At 44.3% G+C, this 24,981-nt stretch overlaps 4 protein-coding genes and 1 long non-coding RNA gene across 6 annotated transcripts in view; 4 read left to right on the forward strand and 1 right to left on the reverse strand.

The window, feature by feature from the left end:
• The first annotated feature begins 4,565 nt into the window (after positions 1–4,565).
• LOC131878820 (leucine carboxyl methyltransferase 1-like) lies at positions 4,566–5,924 on the forward strand. The gene has a single exon (XM_059224951.1). The coding sequence runs from the start codon at positions 4,883–4,885 to the stop codon at positions 5,849–5,851; it is 969 nt and encodes a 322-aa protein (XP_059080934.1). The 5' UTR covers positions 4,566–4,882; the 3' UTR covers positions 5,852–5,924.
• A 415-nt stretch (positions 5,925–6,339) lies between these two features.
• Positions 6,340–7,192, forward strand: LOC131878822 (calcium load-activated calcium channel-like). Its single transcript, XM_059224954.1, has one exon. It carries the CDS (start codon positions 6,514–6,516, stop codon positions 7,066–7,068), a length of 555 nt encoding a protein of 184 aa, XP_059080937.1. The 5' UTR covers positions 6,340–6,513; the 3' UTR covers positions 7,069–7,192.
• Positions 7,193–9,120: 1,928 nt separating this feature from the next.
• On the forward strand, positions 9,121–13,825 carry LOC131878806 (elongator complex protein 1-like). The gene is made up of 10 exons (XM_059224934.1): positions 9,121–10,254; positions 10,326–10,530; positions 10,594–11,606; positions 11,683–11,906; positions 11,991–12,349; positions 12,419–12,776; positions 12,842–13,100; positions 13,170–13,312; positions 13,380–13,640; positions 13,705–13,825. Exons 1-10 carry the CDS (start codon positions 9,197–9,199, stop codon positions 13,782–13,784), a joined length of 3,960 nt encoding a protein of 1,319 aa, XP_059080917.1. The 5' UTR covers positions 9,121–9,196; the 3' UTR covers positions 13,785–13,825.
• Positions 13,809–17,463, reverse strand: LOC131878807 (serine/arginine repetitive matrix protein 1-like). 2 transcript variants are annotated; one of them, XR_009373068.1, is made up of 4 exons: positions 15,484–17,463; positions 15,046–15,409; positions 14,248–14,974; positions 13,809–13,910 (listed from the first exon to the last, which is right to left on the reverse strand). XR_009373068.1 is itself a non-coding variant. In XM_059224935.1 (3 exons), the coding sequence occupies exons 1-3, from the start codon at positions 17,168–17,170 to the stop codon at positions 14,521–14,523; spliced, it is 2,505 nt and encodes an 834-aa protein (XP_059080918.1). In that variant the 5' UTR covers positions 17,171–17,463; the 3' UTR covers positions 13,809–14,520. The 2 variants fall into 2 exon arrangements, 1 of the variants encoding a protein (XP_059080918.1); XM_059224935.1 differs by having other exon boundaries at positions 13,809–14,974.
• A 305-nt stretch (positions 17,464–17,768) lies between these two features.
• Positions 17,769–24,981, forward strand: part of LOC131878825 (uncharacterized) — a 69,373-nt gene continuing 62,160 nt past the window's right edge. The window contains exon 1 of the long non-coding RNA XR_009373069.1: positions 17,769–18,141. This is a non-coding gene — a long non-coding RNA (uncharacterized LOC131878825). The remainder of the gene's footprint in view (positions 18,142–24,981) is intronic.

The raw sequence follows: 24,981 nt of genomic DNA on the forward strand, positions 1-24,981 counted from the left end.
CCTCACGGACCTGGCCCAACTGGACCTAACTGGATTGACGCGGCACTCAATGGACACATCGCAAGATGAGGATGAGGATGGATCGAAAAGGCTATGATTCATGCAATCGCTTTGAATTTCTCACCCAGGCACGATGATCACCGTCTCTTGAACTCGTATCTTCATGAGATGGCGTTGGAAACTTGGAAGGCGGCTGCGGCTAGAGATTGCCCCAAAACTGGAAACTGGATATTGGAAATGTTTGTGAGATTCTGCTTTTTCAGTGTTGACTGTTGATAGATACTCAGGGTGACAGTCGGGATCACGGAAGTCTTCTCGATCCGGCTTTTCCTTTTCCGTTGTAATATGAGATGCCACGCATTTTTTGGACTCGGTGATACCAGACTACCAAAGTTGATGGCATTGTTTCAAATAAGAGACCAATGCCTAGTAACTTGACTTCATTTTGTTTTTAAGAATCTAAGAAACATGATCATCTGGCTCGGGAGGGTGCCATCTCCTCCAAAAGCCAAACAGACTTATAACTAGAACCAGAAAGATCATTTGTTTAGGTTAACTTAAGTTTAACTATTTCAGTCGTTTGGGGCAATAAGCCTTTTTCACGAGTTTTACCATGAAATGACAAAAAGCCGAGGATTTTCATGCAAAGGGAAGGGTTTGTGAGATGTTTAGCGGAAATTTTGGAGAAATTCGGGATGGTTGGAGAGAAATTTTGGGCTATATTGGCTTGTCTGACAAAAATTGTTTGCCTTGAACCCCAAGCTTTCTTTTAAGAGGACCTGTTGAACACATACATAGTGCCATACAGTCAATGATCCAATTTTTACCTATGGACGAGGGATAACCATATGTGCCACCAAAGCTTTGTTCGTAAATGCAGGTGTGTACAGTCACGGACTTCTAGAAATATGGACTGCGAACGAGCTTGCCGGCAAATCGGCCTGGTCTTGATCTTAGCCAATCTGAGCCACTTTTCGAATTAAAGTAATAAATAAGAGACGTAGATCTCTTCAATTAACGGTAGGTCAATTCTATGTCTTTTACATGCAAAGTCGATCGTTTCAAAGTTATGTTGTCAAAAGTTTATGTAGCTGACCAAGAGCAGGCCGAAAATATTACATAACTTTGAACATGTCTCCTGAGTTCCCTAAGCATAGGTTTGGGCTTAAACTTGACTGAGTTCATCAATTCAACCAGATCTTGTGGTCGTATCAAGTGCTTATTTGGAATAAGATGAGCGGTTTAGGAGATAGGATATTTTTGCGTCCGTTTGCAGTCCATATCTCTAGAAGTCCTGTGGTACAGTGTTGATGTCCAAAACCAAAACCAAGGGTCTGCAGAAGACCGGCAAAAGCTGAAGGAATTAGGTCAGCTTTTCGGTGTGTGGAGAACTTCATCCAAGAACGACGAATCCTTTTACAACAGACTAGACCAAGGGCAAAGATCTGGATTACAGGAGTCGTCAGAGGTTTACTGTAACTTTCTGCTTTTTTTTAACCAGGGAAGAAATATATCAATGGTCTACTTCTTTTAAAAAGTTTTGCCTCAAATGCAGTAATCTATTTGCTGCACTGTTAACTTCTTTGAATGAAGCACTGTTCCCAATTGAGCGGGGAAAATTTATTAAAATTGACACTGTCACGTTTGAACGTTTCGCTTTTTTAATTGAGTCTGAAACAAGCTTTGGAAACAAGACATTTCCGTCTGATCTTCCCCCGAAGAAACACCACTGCTGCTGTCCATCTCCTGGCCAACCCTGTCTTCAAGGATGTGCACCGCCGAAATACAGTCCATGTTGTGACAAGGCTTGCAATTGTGGAATACTTTGCCATTTGTTAATTTTTCCAACCCATAAAAACACAGACAAAAGTACTTGTCCCTATGTTTAATAAAAGAGAAAAAAATGATGAGAACCAAAAATCCTTAATCCTCAATTCCTTGAATCCTCAAATGCTCTTATCCTTGTACCTCGCATTCTTGTATATTCGCATTTGTTTCACGTCATATTTACTAAACGCATAAAATCGCATAAAAAGGTTTTTTCTTTTGCACCTTAAAGCCATCTTTTTTCCTCAAAGTAAACGTATCGGTAACGGCCTTCTCTTTTTTTAAAGTTATATTGGTATCGCGTTTTAGAGAAGTAACGGTAACAGTAACGGTCCGTTTTACAGAGTATTTTTTTCGGGTCAAGCCCTGTATTTAATGCTACATACACCATTTCTCTCTGATTAAATTAGATTTTATCGCGTGGATCTGATTTGGGGATTCTTTGATCAGCTGGCGACCTGAGCGACAATGTCGAGCCTTGTGTGCCATTCAAAGATTCAATGCTTTCCTAATTAATTGTCACGTCAAGCGTGATACCTTAGACCCTGACATGAAACACGCTTGGGTTTTTTTTATCAGATACGGCGTCTTGACATGTACAGATGCTAATTATGCGCTCGAAATTCTTCCAATTTACCGTCCACGGTCACGCTTTTTGATGTTATGAAACACTTTTTCACAGGTTCCTGCCTGAACAACCTCAAAGAAACAACAGGAAGGCGAAAGTCCCAATAAAAGAGGGAGTGTCACTCACCTTGAAAATACATACAGTGCTTACAGTAATTCGATTTGATTTGAATCTCGGTTGCCACGCCCAGCGTGTAGTCTTTGATATCTAAAAGCTTATCGCCGTTAGCAGTCCTGGTTCCAAGGTTCCGTGGTTTTTGAATGGTCTTAGTCCCCACCCACCCGTAGTACCCACTGATCATGGCCAGCCATCAGAGCGTGCTCTCACAGACCGTCGAATACCAAAGCTTTCGCGCTTCCGTGCCCCTCAAGAAGTTGGCGTTGGATCCCGATGACACCGAGAAGGTATCCCACTGACCTAATCAAACCTAATCTAACCTTACCTAACCTAACCCAACCTAACCTAACACTATATTGATAACCCTTAAAGTTTCTATCTAAGCCTTTTAACATTTTGCCACAAATTTAAAAATGAGCACCGCCAACTGATCGGTGGAGAATAACGTTTATCCATATGGTTATCCCTCGTCCATAGGTAAAAATTGGATCACTGACTGTATGGCACTATTGTATGTGTTCAACAGGTCCTCTTAAAAGAAAGTTTGGGGTTCAAGGCAAACAATTTTTTGTCAGACAGAGCCATTATAGCCCCAAATTTCTTTCCAACCATCCCGAATTTCTCCAAAATTTCCGCTAAACATCTCACAAACCCTTCCCTTTGACTGAAAATCCTCGGTTTTTGGTCATTTCATGGTTAAAACTCGTGAAAAAGGCTTTTTGCCCCCAAACGACTGAAATAGTTTAAAACTTAAGTTAACCTAAACCATAGATAACTTCATATATAGATCGATCAAGGGCGCTGCGATCGCATGTTTTCGTCTCAGCTGTCGCTGGTGGAAAAAATGTTTCATTCGTAGTCAAGCTACTTAGGACAACTATGGTGCAAATATAAATCAATGACAGCTCGTCCAAATTCAAAGTAGAAACCCCTAATAAGACTCCTTGTCAAGCAATTGCTCTCGTACAGCACGCTTCATAAAACGGGTTTGAGTAAGTTGTTCGACCACATTTTTAAGAACGAAATTTTGAAGAGGTTAAAATGGGGCTCAAGTTAAAGTTTTCATCCATGTGGTGGAAACACTTAAATGAAACGCAAGGAACAAGCCTGGGTTCAGGCTGACCTCCAGAGGTGTCNTGTAATATTTTCGGCCTGCTCTTGGTCAGCTACATAAACTTTTGACAACATAACTTTGAAACGATCGACTTTGCATGTAAAAGACATAGAATTGACCTACCGTTAATTGAAGAGATCTACGTCTCTTATTTTATTACTTTAATTCGAAAAGTGGCTCAGATTGGCTAAGATCAAGACCAGGCCGATTTGCCGGCAAGCTCGTTCGCAGTCCATATTTCTAGAAGTCCGTGACTGTACACACCTGCATTTACGAACAAAGCTTTGGTGGCACATATGGTTATCCCTCGTCCATAGGTAAAAATTGGATCATTGACTGTATGGCACTATTGTATGTGTTCAACAGGTCCTCTTAAAAGAAAGCTTGGGGTTCAAGGCAAACAATTTTTTGTCAGACAGAGCCAATATAGCCCCAAATTTCTCTCCAACCATCCCGAATTTCTCCAAAATTTCCGCTAAACATCTCACAAACCCTTCCCTTTGCATGAAAATCCTCGGCTTTTTGTCATTTCATGGTTAAAACTCGTGAAAAAGGCTTATTGCCCCCAAACGACTGAAATAGTTTAAAACTTAAGTTAACCTAAACAAATGATCTTTCTGGTTCCTAGTTATAAGTCTGGGTTTAGCTTTTGGAGGAGATGGCACCCTCCCGAGCCAGATGATCATGTTTCTTAGATTCTTAAAAACAAAATGAAGTCAAGTTACTAGGCATTGGTCTCTTATTTGAAACAATGCCATCAACTTTGGTAGTCTGGTATCACCGGATCCAAAATAATGCGTGGCATCTCATATTACAACCGAAAAAGAAAAGCCGGATCGAGAAGACTTCCGTGATCCCGTGACTGTCACCCTGAGTATCTATCAACAGTCAACACTGAAAAAGCAGATCTCCACAAACATTTCCAATATCCAGTATCCAGTTTTGGGGCCAATCTCTAGCCCAGATCCCGCCTTCCAAGTTTCCAACGCCATCTCATGAAGATACGAGTTCAAGAGACGGTGATCATCGTGCCTGGGTGAGAAATTCAAAGCGATTGCATGAATCATAGCCTTTTCGATCCATCCTCATCCTCATCTTGCGATTGTCCATTGAGTGCCGCTCAATCCATTATCCATTGGGCCATCCGGTGGAAGCCACACCCTCGTCCCCGCGGTTGGCCTAATTGATGGGCCATCATGGGCGACGAGGCCGTCCAGTCCACCAACCTGGACGCCACGTTCAGCAAACGGAGTGCCGTCCACTTCGGTTATTGGACCGACCCGTACATCTCGCAAATGGTCAGTTCCATGGGCGAACGCAAAGCGCCCGAAATCCACTTGGGCTATTTCACCCGGGTCACGGCCCTTAAAAGCCTCATTCTCAAGACGGTCGAGTACGGGCAAGCCTTGGGGCGCAAGGTTCAGATCGTGAGTCTGGGGGCGGGCTTCGATACCTTGTTCTGGCGGTTACGCGACGAACTCAATCCCATGGACGAGGCCGTGAACAACTACATCGAGGTCGATTTGCCCGAGGTGACGGCCAAGAAATGCTATCGGATCAAGAAATCGAAATTACTGCTCAGCAAAGTGGTTCAGGATGACGATGACGAGGTCAAACTCTCACGCACCGATTTACACGGCCACCGATATCACCTAATTGGCGCGGATTTCACTGACCTGACGCTCTTGGCCCGGAAACTGGCCGAGTGTCAGATCGATTACGCTTTGCCCACCATCTTCTTGGCCGAGTGCGTGCTTATTTATATTGAACCGACCAAGGTCGAGCGCTTCCTCTCCTGGACCACGACCGCCTTCACTAGTGCCCTCGTGTTTCTCAACCACGAGCAGTTGAATATGAACGATCGATTCGGAGCGGTGATCGTGGAAAATATGAGTTCGCGCGGCTGCGGTTTGCCCGGGGTGGCCGCCTGTCAAAGCCCGGCCGCGCAGAATGGGCGTTTTCTGGCCCGGGGCTATCACGGGGCGTTGTGTTGGACCATGAGCGAGGTATACGAGTTATTGCCCCGTGATGAAGTCAACCGGGTCGAGAAATTGGAGCTTTTTGATGAAAAAGAGCTGATGCGGCAACTCTTTGAACACTACTGTGTGGGAATCGCTTGGCGTAATCAGGACAAGTTTAATTTTGATGACTTTGATTTCTGGTAACGGGCACTGCCGATCGCATTTTCTCGTTTCTTTTTCTATTTAACCATCAATAAATGTTCATCTTATCGCTTCATCACGACCATACCACTTACAATGTCTCGCCATAGAACACTCGCCCAAGTAATCTGTATTTTTACTTTTCATATACCATATTGCCAGCGATCCAGGTCGCACTTAGCAAAGATCAAATTTTTACCATTCATGTCCCGTCTAACCTTGGAACTAAGGGTTGATATTGTCGACCTCCGACTCCTCACTAATCTAATTGTGTTGGTCGTCTGATTCTTTCCCACCACTGCATTGAAATTTGTTTCAACTTGAAAATGATTTTAATGAGGCAAGAATGACTAGCCGAGCCCATGCCTGCATAAGTGAATCAATCAATCGTTGATTAAGAAAAGGGATTGATTATTATCGCTATTGGCACACCTTGAGCCATCCCTGAACTTCACCTTCCGTCACCCTGAAGCTATGCTGACGTCTAGAAGAAAAGGAACGTGACATCAACAACAGTCCCTGCCTCAATCCCTCCCATCTATATATCCCACCGATCCTACTACATAAGTAGTACTAATCTAACTGACGCAAAGTGCTTGTCGATTGAGATTAGGAAGCTCGCTGCCAGCTCTTCCGATCCTGGGTTCATCATCATCATTCCCGTTATGTGGGCGGACACGCTCCTGATCTTGGGCATCTCGGTGTTCACGGCCTTGTTGGGGGAGGGTTTTACGTGGCTGTTCGTGTACCGCACGGAGCGGTATCAGCGGCTCAAGAGCGACATCGAGAAGCAAACCAAGCGACTCGAGAAGAAGAAGGAGATCCTGGGCGAGTCCACGCTCGACAAGACGCGCAAGCGCAAGATGGAGAAGGACGAGGAGAAGCTCAAGAACACCAATCGAGACCTCATGGTGGTCAAGATGAAGTCCATGGTGGCCATCGGGTTCGTGTTCACCTCGTTACTCTCCATGTTCAACTCGATCTTTGACGGCAAGGTGGTGGCCAAATTGCCCTTTACGCCCATCAGCTGGGTTCAAGGACTTTCGCACCGGAATCTGTTGGGCGAGGATTACACGGATTGCTCCTTCATCTTCCTCTACATCTTGTGCACCATGTCCATACGGCAGAACATCCAAAAGGCCTTGGGCTTTGCCCCGTCCCGCGCTGCGGCCAAGCAATCCAACATGTGGGGCCCGGACCCCAACAAATATAAGTTCTAGCGTCGCTCGTAGATCGACCAGGCCTAACGGGTTGGCACGGGCTAAGATGGTATTGACCCACCTACCACCCGTTTGGGATTAGACCCAGAAATGACGATCAATAAATATCAGTTTGTGGGCTCGAGCATCGATTTTTTATGAGCGGAACTAGCTTGTCTAAAATCAGTCGCAGGCTGTGGCGGGTTCTGGAAGACTGGTGTCGTTATGCTTAATTACAGGAAGGCCAATTTTTTTAAAGGGGTTATCCGTCTACTAGGAGATAAAATGGAAAATTTATGATTTGACTGACACAACATTCGTATCATTGTACATGGATCCTCCAAGCCAATACTTGAGCCCAAGAAAATGCGGGCATACTTTCACATACTACAGCTCTGTAATTACAGTGCACTAACAGATACCTTAGGTATTCAGGATATCTAGGGGACCAAAACATATGAACAAGGTAGCAAGCATCATGATGAAAAAAAATATCACATCTTTGAAAACACATTTAAGGTATTTATCAGAGCATTTAACTTGATAAATGTTTTTTTACCTTGTGTACCTTGCTCTACGTATAATCTGAAAGCTTCTGTTTTTAGGCATAAATACTGTAGGCCTAATGCTAATAAAAGTGAAAACATTACGTGAAAGTTTGTACTTTCCTATGGTGGAAGCCGAACCTACGGTCTCTGAGGAACACAATCATGCCTTGAGTGGGTTCATTGGACCACTAGACTACTATGGTTAGTTGAAAATTGGTTTTTTGTTTATTGCGACTCTTGGTCATGTCAGATTGTAAAATGTATAAAACTGTATGCATAAATATCATTTAAAATTCAAGCTCCCAGCACGTGAATTTAAACCCTCACCACCTAGAGGGAGGATTTTTGCCTTGTTCTCACTGCCTCGTGGACTTGTATGAAATCACGCATACAAACAATCCAAATTTGTCAAGTAGGGTGGTTGAAACCCTATTTGGGGGTGGGAACTTTTCGCAACTCCAAGCTTAAACGTTAGATGTCAAGGCCAACCCTGAGAGGTAGAGTGCCTTCCGGGGTCAATACTCCACCTCACAATGACCATGGTCGACCTTCATTTGAGCTTTGATTAATGCTCTGTTTTTTGGTGTTGGTCTAGTTTGCCATACAATTTGTCAGAGTTGAAATTTCTTACATCACTCCATCTGCCTATAAGGTACCTTATTTGCAACGTCACTGGGCCCAAAGAAAACGGGAAGAGGCACGGTAGATTGCTAAATAAGCTATTAGTGCCGTGCCTTGAACGCAATTTCTTTTCCGGAAATTATGTGACCCAGGTCATTAATTATCCATAAGATTTTAACAGAATTACCCAAAGACAACACAAACGGATTATAATCCAATAAAATAGAATCGGCCCTCTATTTGGTAGAGGCTGACTGACAAAGCGCCCTCTGAAGTGCTAAATGTAAAACATTTTTAATCCAGCGTAAGGAGGCTATACAAAGCGTACTTACGGTTTGTTTAAGATAAAGGCTTACTAGCGGGAGAAAATACATTCGTATGGTCTGAGGCCAGTTTTTTTAAAGCTCGTAACTCGGAGTTAGGGGCTTGGACGTTAACTGGTATGAAACCCCACTCGCCAAGGTGGTGAGCAGATGTTCATTCTGGGTTACGTCCAAGCCTTAACTCAGGGGCACGAGCGGTTACAACACTGGCCTCTAAACCATTCAGCTTATCCTAAATAACTTGAATAACTTTAAAAATATCTGACCTAATGAACTAACTGAGACAAACTTAGGCCCAAAATTTGCCTTGGGGAACAAAGAGAAGTGGTCCAGATTAGGCTTAAATGACAAAATACGATAAGAATCTTTCGAATTCATAAGAACAGTTACTCAGACCCGAAGTCGGCAGGCATATAAGGCGCGCGAGAAATCCTTTCAAAGTCCATGTTTGAATTCTGAGAACGACTCGTCTTTAACCCAATGCCATAAAATCACGCAACTTCGCTTTGTTGTTGTTTATCCTCAGGCCTCAGGAGTTAAGACTACCCTGTATGTAGTCTGGCTTAGAGTCGAGGCTCGGCAATTCTGTTACCTTTCCACGTGTTTCGGTCCATCTGTCTTCACCCTAAGAATTGCGTACTTATTTGCGGCTCAACCATGCGCAACTTGGTGGTTCGCCACAGTGCGTGTCAGACACTGAGCCACGCCACCTGTCCCCCGTCACCCGGGGCGAGTCCGGCGGCTTGGGCCTTGGCCGAATCCGGCGGACTCTGGTGCCTTCACGGGGATCGTCTGACGGGGCCCGACCTCGTGGATTGGACCTGGACCGCTCAACTGCCACCGGAGGCCGCCCAATGGCCTTGCGTACGTCTGCTAGACCTGTCGGACGGCACTGTGGTCGGGGCCTTCGAGCCCGGCACGCTGATGCAATGGCAGCCTTCGTTGTACAGCGTGGAAGAAGTGGGTTGGGTGGCCGGCGGCGTGCGCGATTTGGTGCGCAGTCCGGATGACGAGTTGTTCGTGTTAATCACGGCTCAGGACACGTTGGTAGTGATGAGCCGTGAGTTCGACCCGCTCTGCGAGGTGGATTTGCATCAAACGGAGTTCGGGCAAGGCGCTTTTGTCAATGTGGGCTGGGGTCAGAAAGAGACGCAGTTTCACGGCTCGGCCGGTAAATCTGCGGCCCATCAGGCCCCCACGCCCCATCAACCCGTGTTTGAATGGGATGACCGCCGACCTCGTTTAGTGTGGAGGGATGACGGGCAAATGTGGGCCGTGTCCCATGTAACACGAGGCGAAATGGCCGTGCGGCAAATCCGTATCTTCAATCGGGAAGGTGTGCTTCAGGCTACCTCTGAGCCCTTGCCCGGGTTGGAGTCGGCCTTAGCCTGGAAGCCCTCGGGGTCGTTGATCGCTTCCACTCAAAGATTGCCCCATAAATATCAGGTTGTGTTCTTCGAGAAGAATGGACTTCGCCACGGCGAAATCGTCTTGAACTTTCATAGCCGAACCGAAGCTCGCGTCACTCAGTTGGCTTGGAATAAAACTTCGGAAGTCTTGGCCGTACTGGCCACGGACTATTTATCGCCGGACGAACCTGTGGTCCGGATTCTTTTATATACCTGCAGCAACTACCATTGGTCGTTGAAACAGGCCTGGTCCACCCCCCAAGTCAATCTCCTGCACTTCGAATGGGATGCTGTGGATCCCCTCAGGTAGTTTGTCATTCTCTCTAAGACCTCAAATTACGACCAGTCCTCAGAGTTGCTGACCTCTTTTTTCCTAGATGTCACGCCGTGTTTTCGAATGGCGAGTATTGGCAATGGCAAATGGGATTTGAGGTCCAGGTCTCTCGCGGTTTTTCCCAGTCGAATCTGGCGTTTCACGTAAATGTGGACGCTAAAGTGTTGAAGATCACTCCCTTCCGTCAAATGGTCGTCCCACCCCCTATGAGTGCCTTTGAAGTTCACTTCGACGGATACATTAAAAGCGTAGGACGATCTCTTCTTCTTCATCAATTCCTTGAACGCTGTTTTAATGTCATTCTGTTTCAGGTGTCGGCTTGTCCAGATGCTGAATCGCAAGAAATGCTGTCCATCAATGGATTTGTGGTCCAATTAGATTCAGGCGACATTCACTTCCTTTCGACACATCAGGGCGAATCAAAATGTGTAAAAATCACGGGTGCGGGTGGAAACGGCTTCATCGTGAAAAGTCAGCTTTTGTATCCGCAAGGCAGCTTGTCTGTTTCGGAAGGAGTTTTAGACTCGCTGACCTGTTTATCCGATGATTTTCTCGTGGGTTCGCTGAGTAAAAAACTGATTGCTCTTCATATCAGTAAGATGCCCGATGGTTTGATAGCCCGAACGTCCTCTCTGATTGCACCTGAGACCATATATTCAATTTCAAGCGATCCTTCGGGGAAAGTCGCTGCCGTTCAATTAGTTAGCGGATTGGTTCTCAAATACCAACCCCATGACGAAGACCTGAAGCCCTGGTTGACGAACAGCACTCTTCAACATCCGCAAGTGTGCGTCAACTTGGTCGTGGTGGCGGACAAAAAAGAGGAGGAAGTGTTTCATTGCTTAGGCCTCACTGCTAGACATCGTTTGTATTTGGATGGCAAAGAGATCGCCTCCAACATTTCATCTTTCGTGGTTCATTCGGATTTCTTGTTGGCCACCACCATGAAGCATGAATTGAGATGTTTACCGCTTATCAACTTGACCCAAGCTGAGAACGAGGGCTCGTGGTTCTCAGAGTCTGTCCGTGCCTTAGAGAGAGGTTCAAAACTGGTGATGGCAGTGTCAGAGGACTCGAAGGTGGTCCTCCAAATGCCGAGAGGAAATCTGGAGGTGATCCACCCCCGAGCTTTAACTCTCTACCTGGTCAAAAATATGTTGGATAACGGAAAATACGGAAGAGCTATGGATACACTTCGAAGGCAAAGGATCAATCTCAATCTGTTGGTCGATCACAGCCCAATGAAATTCCAAGAGTCTATTAGGGATTTCATCGAACAAATTCAGGATATCTCGAGGCTGTGCCTTTTCATAGCGGATTTATCGTAAGTAAACCATTGACTTACATTTGGTTTACATGGAACCTTTTCTGAACGATAGGAGTGTGTTCTGTGCTTGCAGAAATGAAGATTGCACCTTGACCATGTACTCTTCGATTTATCCGGAGTCATCTGGGCCTTTTCATTGGCCCGAAAACTCGAGTAAAGTTGATACCATTACTAATCTGATGTTAAAGGTGTTGGCCACCGATGAAGAAAAAAATATTTTGCCCATTGTGTCTTGTATCATCAAGAATTCAAAATCCGACCTCGAGAACGCACTTCAACGGATCGACTACATGAGAGGTGAGTGATAGTATGCCGCTCAACGGGTGTATGAATTAAAGATAAAAGAGTGATATGAAAACCATGCGTATTTGTTGATTTCAGCCCAGAACATGGCTGTTGCTGAGGATGCCTTGCAGTATCTTCTGCTTTTGGTGGATGTGAATAAACTTTTCGATGTGGCCTTGGGCATGTATGACTTTGATTTGGTGCTGTTTGTGGCGGAAAAGTCTCAGAAAGATCCCAAGGAGTATTTGCCATTCATGAACGAGCTCAATTCCTACCCATTGGCATATCGAAAGTACAAGATAGATATTCATTTGAAGCGTTATGCCAAGGCCTTAAGCAATCTTGCTCAAGAACAAGAGACAACTTATGACGAAGAGTGCTTGTCTTTGATCCGCAACCAAAGACTTTACATTGATGGGATGATCATATTTCGAAAGAAAAATGAGCTTTTCAAGGTAAATTTTTGGGGGTTGTATGTTGTGGATTTTAATTTAATTTCTAGATCTGCCCTCACAATTTTGTAGGCTGTGTGTGAAGCTTATGGTGATTATTTGACTGTGAAAAATTATTATGAAGACGCTGCCCTTACATATCAACGAGGTGGATGGTCTCTAAAAGCTTTGGACGCATGGGAAAGATCCCTGAATTTTAGGTATTGTTTGGGACTGGCTCAGACCTTAAAGTTACCACAAAATGAGCTCCTGGCTTTGTGCCAGAGACTGGTTCAGAGTCTCAAGGAGGAGAGGAAGTATTCGGAGGCTGCTTTGATCCATATGGAATATCTCAGTGATGGCGAGGAAGGCGTCGCTTGTCTCATTGAAGGACATGCGTGGGCCGAAGCGTTCCGATGGATTGCCAAGCTGAATCGTCCGGATCTCAAGGGTACTACCAAAATATTGAGCATTATTTTTGAACACGATCCCTAATCTAGATATCTTGATTCCCAGAAACCCATCTTCTTCCAAGTCTAAAGGCATTTGGTGAAACCACTTGGGAAAATATTCAACGGAATAAAGAGGCGTTTAGGGAAAAGCTGGAGCGACTGAAAAGAGTTCTTGACATGAAGACCAAGGCATTACAAGGGCACTTTGATGATGTTGATTTGAATGTGGAAGATGGCGACCTCTATTCAGACACAACCTCAATGACTGGAACCGCATCAACCATTTCGGGCAAGAAATCCAACGCAGCATCCTTAAAGACCAGGTGAATGTCGCATAATGAAGTAATTTGATCGATTATCGCACTTTATCGCTCATCTGATCGATCTACTAGAAATACACAGAGATCGAAATCCAGCCGAAATCGGAGGAAGCATGAGAGAAAAAAGTATTCCACCAAAGAGGGTAGTACTTACGAGGACCTGGGGCTAATTGTTTCACTTCATGAACTCATCACCGCTATCTACAAATCCACCGGTATGTTTTCTAGCTTTTTTCTGTTTCTTAAACGTGTGCTCTTGATCACGTTCAAATATTCTTGTAGCGGAAGTTGGAGAACTGTTACGAGGCCTCGTTCAAATCGATGACTTGGAAGCGGCCGTCAAAATTCAAAGAGGCATGTCACAAACACTCGACCTTGTGAAAACAGCCATCCCTTCCATTTGGAAGGCGACTCCCACTGTAGGATTATTGGGAGAAGTGACGGAGCCAGATCGGAACCAATTCGGTCCCAATGCCACCACGGCTGATATTGTGAGCAACAAACGCCCCAATGAGGACTACTCTCCTGAATACAATTTGTTAGGTAATGCTCAGCTTTTGATCTTGGATCCGTGTTTCGGATATGCTAATGGTATACCCTTTTTCAGCGGCCCATTTTAGAATTCCTCCCTCTAATGTGCCCAGTGAGTATTGGAAATTGCAAATTTTGGAATGTCCAAAGGTTTAGAATGGTTAATAAATCAACTCGTGGTTTATTTTTGATGCTGAGGGGACTTCGTTTTATTTTCTCATCTCGCTGAACGTATTGAAAACCATGTTGGTTTTGATTGAGGCAGAATGAATGGTTATTAACCTGAAAGGATTGAGAAAACATCGACACATATTATCATAGGATTGGAATGGCTCATAACGTTGGATATACTGAACGTAACACGGAGGATATTCATTCACAGCCACTGTTCTGAGAAGCCTTCTTGAGGTCTGAGGTGAAGACTTGAGGCAATTGAGCTTCGTAACTTCAGAAAATATATCACAGATATAAATATATAAAAAAATAGCGATACTGATGATAGTAATGATAATAGTAATAATAATAATAATAAATTAGGCGGCATATTTTCCCTTGCCACAAGGTTGTTAAGGAAATGGCCCAATGCGGTAAGATGTGTTTGAGAGCTTGACCCACTTACCTAGTTTATCGAGCAGTTGTATGATCTTGGAAATGAGCTCTTCTCCCTGTGGACTTGATTGACAGGCTGAAAGTAGACACTGCTTTCCCATGGATGAATGAGACAGCATATTTTTTTGGCGCGTTTCACAATGTTCAGATTACGGAAAAGGATGCAAAAAAGAAAAAAGATCAACAAAAAAGAAACATAATGGAGCGTCCTCTCGTCCACAGAGATCCTGAAAGTCAGCAACACATGAAAATGGACCGAGTTCGGCATTGGCGCGTGTACTCTTCAAGCCTCGCCGGTCTGATTCTCAAAGAAAGAGAACAATTCCTCTTCCTCCGGATCCAGTTCTGGCTGCACATCGCGATCATTTCCCTCTTCGTCATCGTCATCCTCGTCTTCATCCGAGGATTGGGTTGTTGTCGATTTTTTCTTCTTTTTCTTGTCCTTTTTGGCCTTCTTGGCTTTCTTCTTCTCCTTCTTTTCTCGTTTCTCTTTCTTCTTATCTTTCTTTGAAGGTGACTTTGAAACTATTTTCGATGAAGACCAAGAAGAGGGATCCCCCGACGATTTCTCCTCTTCTTCATCAGTTTCCACGGGAGATATGACTTTCCGTCGCGTAATAAGATGCCGATGGTGATGAGACAGAGCGGAGGAAGGAGGGGGGGATGAGGACGGCGACACGGCGGAAATCGATACATTCGGGTTATGTACTGGCTCACCCAATCTGTCCATGACAGACCTGAAAAAATGAGTTTCAATGCCGAAATGAAGACTTGTACGTTACGTCACAAAAATAGGCGGACAACTCACTTCTTCTTCGGACTGGGACCGATGGAGGCCGTTGTCGAGGATCGCTTCACTGCACGGGTTTCCAATGGATCATTTTCAGAGCCGCCGAGAATGATTCTTTTGTGAGGTTTGGGAAGGGACCCTCGGGAATGTACCTGGCGGGACAACACGGATTGTGATGCATCGTCGTCACTCTGGTGAGGTTCCACGGAATCTTTCAAGGGACTGAGTTGGGCGTGCTCTAATGCTTCGTCGAATTTGTCATTGCTCAACTCCTCAAGCTCTAGATTTGCTGGTGTGTGGTCTTTTCCTGAAATTACATGGCGGCGTCGTTTCTGATGTAATTGGACGCGAAGATCTGTTTGTGGATCAGGTTGGGGAGCACCTAAGAATATAAATAAACATTGAAACAGTGAATCCTTGCAAGCTTCGTTTTGGCGTGTCTTGTCGAATACAAACCTTTTTTGCCTCTCAATTTTTGACGCATGTCCGTCACTTTAGCTGCCTTTGAGTGTTCCTCTTGAAACATGTCGAGAGTGTCATCCACAGAGAGAGAAATCGAATCCCCGCCTTCTTCAGAGTTCAGTCGCTTATGTAACTTGGTCGGTAGGGCGTGGTTGTCCTCTTCCTTGTCGGTGAGAATCCGTCCAACCTTCACCGATTTCAAAGAAATGACTTTTTTTTCAGCTGTCAACGAACTCGATAAAGGTTGAGCAAATTTAGCATGACGGGCCAACAATCGTTCCCGTTCCGGCGAAGGGAGCTCCTGGAGTTTAGCTTGAAAATCCCGCTCCTCCTTGGCTTTTGAACGCTGGTCGTTGGATTGGTTTTCCAGATTAGAACCATTGTTTCCATTCACCCCCAAACGATCAGCGGACTTTCGAGCAGACTTGTGCTCTTCCCGAGACGGTGGCAGGGATCGGGCCTTGACATCGGGTTCTTTCAAAGAATGGGGGCTTAATCGATTACGGGTATGACGATCGTCATGTTTGGGCGCTGAGCCAGCCCGATGATCGAACCGCAGTCCTTGGTTAGGCGAGTACCGTGAGCCGCAGTCTCGCGAATGAGGTGAGGGCGTTCGCCGTCGCCGAGAGGGGGGCGAATATCGGCGCGGGGAACGCGAGTGCCGAGGAAGGGGTCGATAGCCCGGTGATGACCTTCGATAACGAGGGGAAGGACTTCGCCGTCGTCCCAAGGGACTATGGGGGCGCGCACGATAGGGAGATCGAGAACGGTAGGGACTGCGTGAATATCTTCTAGGCGGCGAACGGGTGCGGCGAAACTGGCCTTTGGGCGAATGGGATCGGCCGTCAGCCACGGGCTTCGGTTTGACACGCTTCCGCCGCTTGATCACGCGCTTCTTTTTCTTGACTTTGGCGGCTGAGATGGGTGCCTCCTCCTTCAACTCTTCTTCGAACTCATTGAGGAATGTGGTGAACTCGTCGGAACAATCTACTTGCAGCACATCGTCCTCGTCATTCTTGGTCGACTCCTTGGACATGGCCGTCCGCAACTTTCGCTGGGCACTGACATCCGCAACTTGGACCGTCGACTCGGCCGAAGCTGGAGTTTCGGGTTCAGTCTCTGAATCAGTGACATACTCGGAATACTCGGAATAGTCGGACTCGGACACCTCCGAGGCTGGCGGAGGGCTAGGGCGACGCTGTTGGCGGTAGTTCGAGCCCCGGTTCGATTCGGGCCACGACCCGCGAGTCGGCTCACGGTCAAACGAGCCTCTTGAGGGCGGTGAGCTGCGATAACCCCGACTGGTGGCGGTGGGGGCCGGTCTGGCGCCGCTCTCGGTGGATAGTCGGGTCGAAGCACGACTGGCCGGGATCATCCAGCCCGGAGGCGGAACGGAAGCGTCAAATTCGGGCGGCATAAGGGGCCGGGGCCTAGGGTGTTCACTACGCCCGCCTGGTTTAGCATCCACGGGAATGATGGCCAACAGGTTCTGATTCTTGGCATGGGCTTGGACCACGTAAGCCGGCTTCTTGGGCTTGAGCGTGCTGAGGGCAGCCAACCGAAGCGCCTCTAAATCATCGTCGTCGTCCTCCTCCTCATTATCCGCCGGATGGGCCGGATGGGCCGGATGGGGGCGTGTCTCGGGGTCCGGCTTGAGAAGATCTTGGGCTGAGGCCGCCATTCTGGCCACACTAAGTGACTCCACACACTCTACCTCAATTTCACCACACCTCGCCTCCTGAGGCTGGGAGGGGCCAACGATTCCGAACTCGACCGATCTGGACCAGAATGAATGGATGGATGGATGGATGGATGGATGAGGAGTAGCTCTGGGCTCTCTGTTTTTGGAGGGGACACTTCGAAAGATCGAATGTCCGGCCTGAGATCTGAAGATTGGCCCGTTGGCGTGGCGTGTCCACAAGTACAAGGGCGCTTCAGACTCAAGGGCACGCCACACACCAACGATAGCTGACTCATTCTGCGTCCAGTCTCCACCACACTTTTTAGTGATGAGGTTTTGAGCTTTAAAAATGGTCCAATCAGTGTGTTAGCTGTTGGTAAGTCTTATGGCTAAGAACTAATATGTGTGTAAGTGATGGATCAATGTATTTTTATTTTCATAAACTCTCGCTGCTTTTGGAAAAGGTACTTTGAATGTTTTTTTGGCTAAGGCTCGGCATGTCATATTCCACCAAATGGTTTTAAAGCCATTGAAATGGTGACCCTGATATTGGATCAGCTGTGGTTAGAGAGGCATAAGACTAAGTGACTGTTAATGTCAGGCATCGGTGGGTAAGAAGAAGCAGGCATTAGTTTAAGTTTCAGGCCACATCTCAAAACCTCTGGCTTTTTTCTGCCTACAATACCTAATGCCAATATTGCAGACGATTCATGACCCAAGCTATTTGTGAGGTATTTAAATGACCAATGCTCGTACTTTTAACCCGACATAACAGTCACCCTTAAGTCAGCATTGATAGGATCAAAACATGTTTCGATTTTCAACTTCATGAGCCGACCGACCAATTGAAACGAATGAATCCATTCAACTGAAAGAGTGAATGTCTAGGGAAACCCAAGTGCCAAATAACTGCGGCCGAGTGCAAGTGAACCTTGGACGGATTGGCCCAATCGATAAGTGCTAAAGACCAGGTAAATATACTGTAGACGTTTTTCTCCACCAGTTTGTAGACGATGTGGCTTTATGGACTTAACCTAATCCAAGTTAACCTAACAGCACCTAACCCCAGCTTAAACGATATTAATCTAAAATTTATAACAATGTGTTCCTAACTTAAGAACTAGCATAACACTGCCAACTATTTGGTGGAGAGTAACAGAGTCATCAATTGACTATCTAGTATGATCCAAGTGGCCTTCGAGCCATTGCCATTGATGTGTAAAGACATGTAAATTGACCTTGAATGAAGCCGATCGTCGTAGCGAAGGGTAGATTACACTTGATGCTGTTTTGATGAGCTTCAAAGCTGTCAAGATTGATTCATATGAATCGGTTTAAATTGTGTTCAAAGATTGTAGTCGCGAAATACCCGAAACTTTTGCCTCTCGTGATAAAATCAAAATGGGTTACAAGCTTTTTTTGTCCAGTATTTCAAATGCTCCTCGACAAAAAAGTAAAGCAAAACCCAGTCAAAAGAACACTTGGTGATTAAATTCGATATGTGCATAGGACTATACTATCCTCTTCTTTGGTCGAGACAAGAGACATAGCTACGGAAAGTGTTAGAAATTAACTGAAGCTATGTCTACGTAAGATAATAAGTAGGATTGAGGTCAAAGGATGACTTCCTAATTAGTCCATTGTCAGTGTGGATCAAACCTCGGAATCTCAAGCGTGAACAAGTCTTAACACCTCCCAAACATAGCAATTTGGTTTGGGAGCTTAGCTTCACTTCGATAAATATTTTTGCCGTGTGCAAGTTGGTGGTTATTCTTATTCTAATATTTGGAAGAAGAAAGTTCCAATTTTTGGCCATTTTCATATGGCTGCTCTTCCCAAATCTGAGCACTTTGGCATAACCTGACATCTGAGAACGAGTGTGCCTCATTTTATGTTCCTTTTGACCAAAGTTGTTTGTTCGTATTGATGTTGCCCTCCAAAGGAAAATAGGGCGCCAAGGCTTTTTGCACTGATCCTAACGTAGAGAGCACATGGGACTTCAATCATTTCTAATAGGGAATTCACTGAAGATATATCCTTCAACCCTAATCCGAAGTATGGCCTTCTTGCATTGGATACTATTCATTTTCACTTGCAGAGCATGTAGTATTTTGTTGTGGCACTCACCATCCCTCCAAGCATCAACCGTTACTCCAATCAGGGGATGGAGCATCGGTTAAAATGCGGTAATGAGCATACGGCAATGAACTTGATCAAGAAGATGTATCATCCGAATTACTGCTTTTTTCTCATACGATGATAAACTGAATCCTTTCTCACCTTTTTCTGCCATGGAATTAGTCACATCGGATGAATCTAAACCAGATTTCGCTCCTCATGACTCTTTTTTACTAGCTTTTCTGCCGGTACTGAAAATTTCGGACAAATTAAAAAAACGGAAACATTCGTAAACACAAGATGTGGAAGCGTTGGCGGTAGTTTTTGCACTCGTATTCGTAAATGCTCAAGTTAGAAATTTCTTTCGACGGGTGTTTTAGTACGTTTATGGAGACGGTTTATTTTGTGTTTACTAGTTAATTCAATGATACCGTTAACAAGGGGAATAGGCATGACGATTGGCAATGCTAGACCGATTAATGTTGGCAATATTGTAGCCTCAAAAAAATTATCAAAGATTCATCATGAGATTGTCATTTATGCGAAAAACTGAATTGTTGATTTTATTCATTTCTGAAGCATTTTATTTTTATTTTCGCAATAAAAAATCCACAAGTTTAGTATTAGATCATTATGAATGTAAACGATAGTGCATACTGTAAATTTCAGGTGACAGCATACCACAAAGTCAGTTGTTTCAATTGACGGAACTTTCAAGAAGCATTGGCAAAAAGTACAAGTGGCACATCTCTGCCGATATCCATTACTCCAGCTTAAGGATTCCTCGATCAAGACTTAAGAGAGATTTGAAGTAATTCTTAGTGGAAAAGGAATGAACATCAGTGGACAAGATTGGAAAAGTCGACTTAGAATGAGAGAACAGATTGAAGTTCTTTTGAACATAACATATTCTGGGTTATGCGATGGTTCTTGATAAGTCATAGGTTTACATTTTAATGTAGTTTTAAATTAAAATGAATCAAATTATTTTTTTAATATATGTACCATTGATATCTTGCAACCCTTTGTGTCAAAAGCATCGAATCAATAGAGTTTTTTTGGTAGTAGCCATCAAGGATGAGGTTGCGCCACGTTTTGTCGATTGAAATCTTGAAATGTGAGTTAATTCTGTAATTTCCAATATCATCACCAACGTATATGCAGTGGCTTAAGCATTTCTAAACTTGTGTTCCACAAACGACGATTTCCTCAACTTAGGAATTCAAGCAAGAGGCACGGTTTTCGAGATTGCATCTCGTCGTTATTGAGGCTGAACTCAAAAGTTAGGCGAACTTCCCCATGAACGACGAACGAACCTCATGCCCTAAAACATGTCTATCAAACTTCACAAAACAAATCCGCATTCCTAGTCCGAAATTGGAAATTGGCTTTCGGAAAGCATCTACGCACTCTCAGGTCATATTGCCACCAAGTAAAGTCGAGAAAGTTTAGAAACGAGATGAAACGTCCGAACTAAGCGCATCGGAGAAAAGTTTTCCGCTCGTGTACGTGTATATCCACCGGATTTGCGATAGCATTACAGATCGTTCGATCGATAAATGAACATGCCCAAATTGCTTCTCTCATACTCTTGGTTAGTTTATCGGTAAAAGCTCAGAGTTTCCGTTCTTTGGGGATCAAGACTCGAGCCATTCTCTGTCTTTGGGAGGGATTGGGAGGCCAATTGTAACGTTGGTACGATCGATCGTATCGCGATTTTTGGCAATGGCCTGACCCAAATCGAGATTGACATCACCCCAAGGCTATTCTATCCGCCTCTCGAGCTTCTTTAATGGAGGCTGGTGTTTTTGGCACGACCATTGAGCAGGCCCTCGAGTTTCTATTTGGGATTTTGGTTCTGCCTCGTATCATTTTGCATTCCCATCTATTGCGGATTAGGTTGAGGATCTGGTGAATAATTCATGATCCAAGTTCATGGTCAAGCATGGTGACAGAGTTTCCGGGTTTCTTTACACTCATCTATCTCCAAGAAATATTGAGTTGGTTTTCAGGGAAATATCATTCTCCTTATCGGCCTGTTCCATAGTCGGGACCTTGCTTGATCTCATCTTAAAGATGAGGGACAGAACTGTTTGGTCAAGAAATGTCTCTGACCTTGGACTTGGAGGGCTCAACTGTCAATAATATCGGATTTGAGTGATGCTCTGATGAACTCAAGGCTCGCTTCCTAGTCTCTGATCGTCTTATAATTGGAATATGTGTCTAAGCTTGGCAATGCCAATGCCACGTTAGTTTCAGTAGTTTTGGGGTCTTAAGACGTGGTCCAGAGAATGGACCACCTACAGTAGACAGTTTGCCATGTTTGTTAGTGATGTTTTTTTTTCCCTAATGAACGACCGATTTTTTTTCATTTTCGGCTTCGGTTGGTTTGGGAAAAATTTTCTCATTCAATTCAGATTGTGAATCTCAGCAAGACCATTTATAACAACTTAATGAGGGATAGAAATCGAAGTATCGATCGAGTAAAAGTCACAAGAGCCATGATATTGCCCGTTACGATTAATTGAACATTTTCTGAACTAAAATGAGATGTGAACGAGTCACTCGCATTAATGCACTAGTGGATGCCCACGAAATGTCTGAAAACTCATTTCTTCCTATTTGCAAGTTGGAAAAACTCTTACCATTTCGCGTCTTTGCACAAACACGATGGTTTGCAAAAAAATAGCGCTATCAAGTTCAGTGAAAGTTCCATTTAGCTATTCGGCGGAGCATGGAATTCTGAAATCTGGGCAATTCAATGGTACGTAAATGCAAGCTTGTGGGCTATTCATATTCCATGGTATGTAATCCCCCACTTGAAGGTCACATTTGTTTGAATAAGAGATGGAAATTCTTTCGCCGGCCTTGCATTTATTCACGGACCTCTGAACCATTCGAGTGTTCCTTGACCAGTTTTCCTGCTACCAAGAAACAATTGACCGAATTGGGAGCGTTTTTATCTCGATATATTAGTCTGTTCCTCGTAAACCTCAGGGTTGACCCACTTGTTTCAATAGAAAATTGTATAAGATCAGACCAACTGGTCGAAGACAGACAGACAGCCCTTTGTGGTTCCATGGTTTGAGGGCGCGTCTCGAGCAAGTCGAGCATGGGCCGCGCTCAAGTTCTGGCTTGGGGCGTTACGACTGTTGCTAACTAGATTCCATTATGGTTAATGTACATTCCCCCAACTTACAAGGGCTCCTATAATTGAGTAATGTATTTGGAGATCTACTGGTCGTTTGACCTCGGAGGAGAAATGTCGTAGAATCATGGTCGTCTATTTGTCACTGCCGTTGTTTTTTTTTCCTTCTGCTAATTGTGTTCCAGTGAACGTGAGATCTCAGGAAATCTAGACTCACCGTGGCTTAGCCCTTGGCGATTATAGGCACGAGCATTTTGTATTCTAACCATCGTTTCATGTTTTCATGTCTCTTGTCCAATTTGCACCTTTGGTCAATTGAGCATGAAGTGGTCCATGAAAGCGGCAAGAAATCGTGTCCAGAATCTGGAGCTCTTTTTCTCTTTCCCTCGCTCTCTCTCTCGTTCTCCCTCCAAATATTCGCCTTGGCCAGCTCGATTTTCCTTCCCTTTCTCTCGAGCACAGAAAGAGCCAGGGTCAGATCACGGACAACATCAGTCGAAAATTTAGTCAGGGAGGGTCTTAAAAAGGCTTTTACAAGTTATAAACATTTTTGCCATTTACGTTTCATTTGTAAAAAATGCAACCTCGTTCATTCTGTGTAGAGTTAAGCACTGAGTTTGGAGACAGTATAGTCTTCGACTTAATCGTTCGATTGAGCTGAATTTTGAAATGCGAAGTTTTAGTNGGATGTTTGAATTTTTCAATCTTAAATATTATTTCTTGACCTCAGGAGCCTGTCCACATTCCAGTGGTTCATGGTTTAGATCGTGAATTATGTTCAAAGTAGCTTGCCGACCAAGGACGGTAATTTCTATTTTAGAACCTATACATGAATTTATAAAAATTGCGGTATAAATCAAGAGAGCGAAATTCGGAATTGTTTGCAAAGTTGATATTGACAAAGAAAGAAAAGCACAGACGCATCAATATTAGCAAAAAGAAAGATTACTCAGCCGGAAATATTGATTTTTATTGATCTTGTATTTACCCCAAATGAATTGCTGCTTTTCTCTCTAAATTTGTCCTTTTTGGAAGCTTCATTTTTGTAGACGTGATTCATTTTGTTTGTCGAATTATTGACCTGCGCAGAACGCATCTACACTTTTGAGATCAGTGTTTATCAGTGTAGAGCTTGAGGAAAGGCGTTCTATCTAGCTTGAGTTGAATACGTGGATAGACTGTAGACACGATTCGGGTGCTTTTTGGCAAGTTCGCAATTTTGCAAGGACGTCGACATGGATGTTATATGCCCTGGAATTACTACAAGGGTGAGATGGGGGGAGCCAAGGCTTTGATGACTCACACGAGGACTACTTTTGTATTACTTCTCGGTAATAGAACTACCCACTCCAAAAACGTGTTTTTAGGTATTACTATAGTCTTGCTCCATGAGCTTTAAATTCAATGAATCCTGAGGAAAGAGGCGTCCAGAACGTTTCACGCCGTTTTTGAGCGAAAATCTGAGGAGAAAATGGGATCCCTTTTTCACATATTGTCTGGGCGGAATGCGTGCCAGTGAAGGCCCCGAGTTCATGAGAGAGCTAGCTGTTCATCGTGCTGTTGACAGATGGTGGTCGCTTGTGCATAAAGTATTTGCAAAGAGAAGTGAGGGGGGGGAAATCCAATTTTTCCCTTGAATAGCCCCCCAATTTGAATTGAACGCCTGCAAAGATTCGAGCAGGGTTTCGCTTTGGTATGGCCTTAAAAGGATAATTTAGAGCATTGATCCTTTGAGGATGCAGATTGCACTTATCCATTGTTCTTGTCTCGTAAGATGATGCTTTGGGTTGGAAACTTATTATGATTTTAATCACTCAACTATCCCTTTATGATGATATTCCTTATTCATGAGCTTGACGACGTAAAAACTCATGTCAAATTGAACAAATGACGATTAGAAGTGAAAAAATAGTGAAAAAAAAAGTTTTTGATTTTGTCATCACGCCCTTTTTCAGGCAATTTTTGGATAAAATACTAGAATCGAAATAATGAATGCGTGGTGCACTTAACTCAGGTGCATAGAATTTGCAAGCAAAAATTGTCACCTACGTTTATCAAAGATCCTTCACAAATGAGGCATCGTTTCAAGGACGTTTTAGCACGTAGCAAGGACAAGGGTATCATTTTGGGTATTCAATTTCCTTTGTGGCACAATTGTTCAACTCGAGAAAAAAAACATATTCGTTTTTCACTTCGATGCATGCCTGCTAAATATAACTACTGTGATGGACTTTAAAGGAAATGGGTTCGTGAATTGAACGCGGACATGATTTGTTCATTGCTTCTGTTGATGCTAGTATATGTACACTCAAGTTTGGAGCTTTTGCTCATCTACTTTAGCTGACAAAACTTGCTTACTCTGCTCCAGAGCTGGCAGCGATGAGCTCTCAAATTATGTGATGGTTGCCAAGTTTCCGGCAAGATCATTTATCACAGAGAACTTTGACTTCTTCCCCTTGAGAGGGTACTACTACAACAACGATGACGACGACTGGGCTACTCTTGTTGTGGACTCACTCAAAGGAACGAACCATCCTAGTTGGCT

This window comes from Tigriopus californicus, chromosome 4 (genome assembly GCF_007210705.1).
Source record: "Tigriopus californicus strain San Diego chromosome 4, Tcal_SD_v2.1, whole genome shotgun sequence".
Classification (NCBI taxonomy): Eukaryota; Metazoa; Arthropoda; class Copepoda; order Harpacticoida; family Harpacticidae; genus Tigriopus; species Tigriopus californicus.

Coding starts and splice junctions, on each gene's coding strand:
- LOC131878806 (XM_059224934.1), top strand. CDS start 9,197: ATGCGCAACTTGGTGGTTCGCCACAGTGCGTGTCAGACACTGAGCCAC. Junction 13,313..13,379: donor CGCTATCTACAAATCCACCG/GTATGTTTTCTA, acceptor ATATTCTTGTAG/CGGAAGTTGGAGAACTGTTA. Junction 13,641..13,704: donor TCCTGAATACAATTTGTTAG/GTAATGCTCAGC, acceptor ACCCTTTTTCAG/CGGCCCATTTTAGAATTCCT.
- LOC131878822 (XM_059224954.1), top strand. CDS start 6,514: ATGTGGGCGGACACGCTCCTGATCTTGGGCATCTCGGTGTTCACGGCC.
- LOC131878807 (XM_059224935.1), bottom strand. CDS start 17,170: ATGGCGGCCTCAGCCCAAGATCTTCTCAAGCCGGACCCCGAGACACGC. Junction 15,410..15,483: donor AAAATTGAGAGGCAAAAAAG/GTTTGTATTCGA, acceptor TTATATTCTTAG/GTGCTCCCCAACCTGATCCA. Junction 14,975..15,045: donor GGTCCCAGTCCGAAGAAGAA/GTGAGTTGTCCG, acceptor TCATTTTTTCAG/GTCTGTCATGGACAGATTGG.
- LOC131878820 (XM_059224951.1), top strand. CDS start 4,883: ATGGGCGACGAGGCCGTCCAGTCCACCAACCTGGACGCCACGTTCAGC.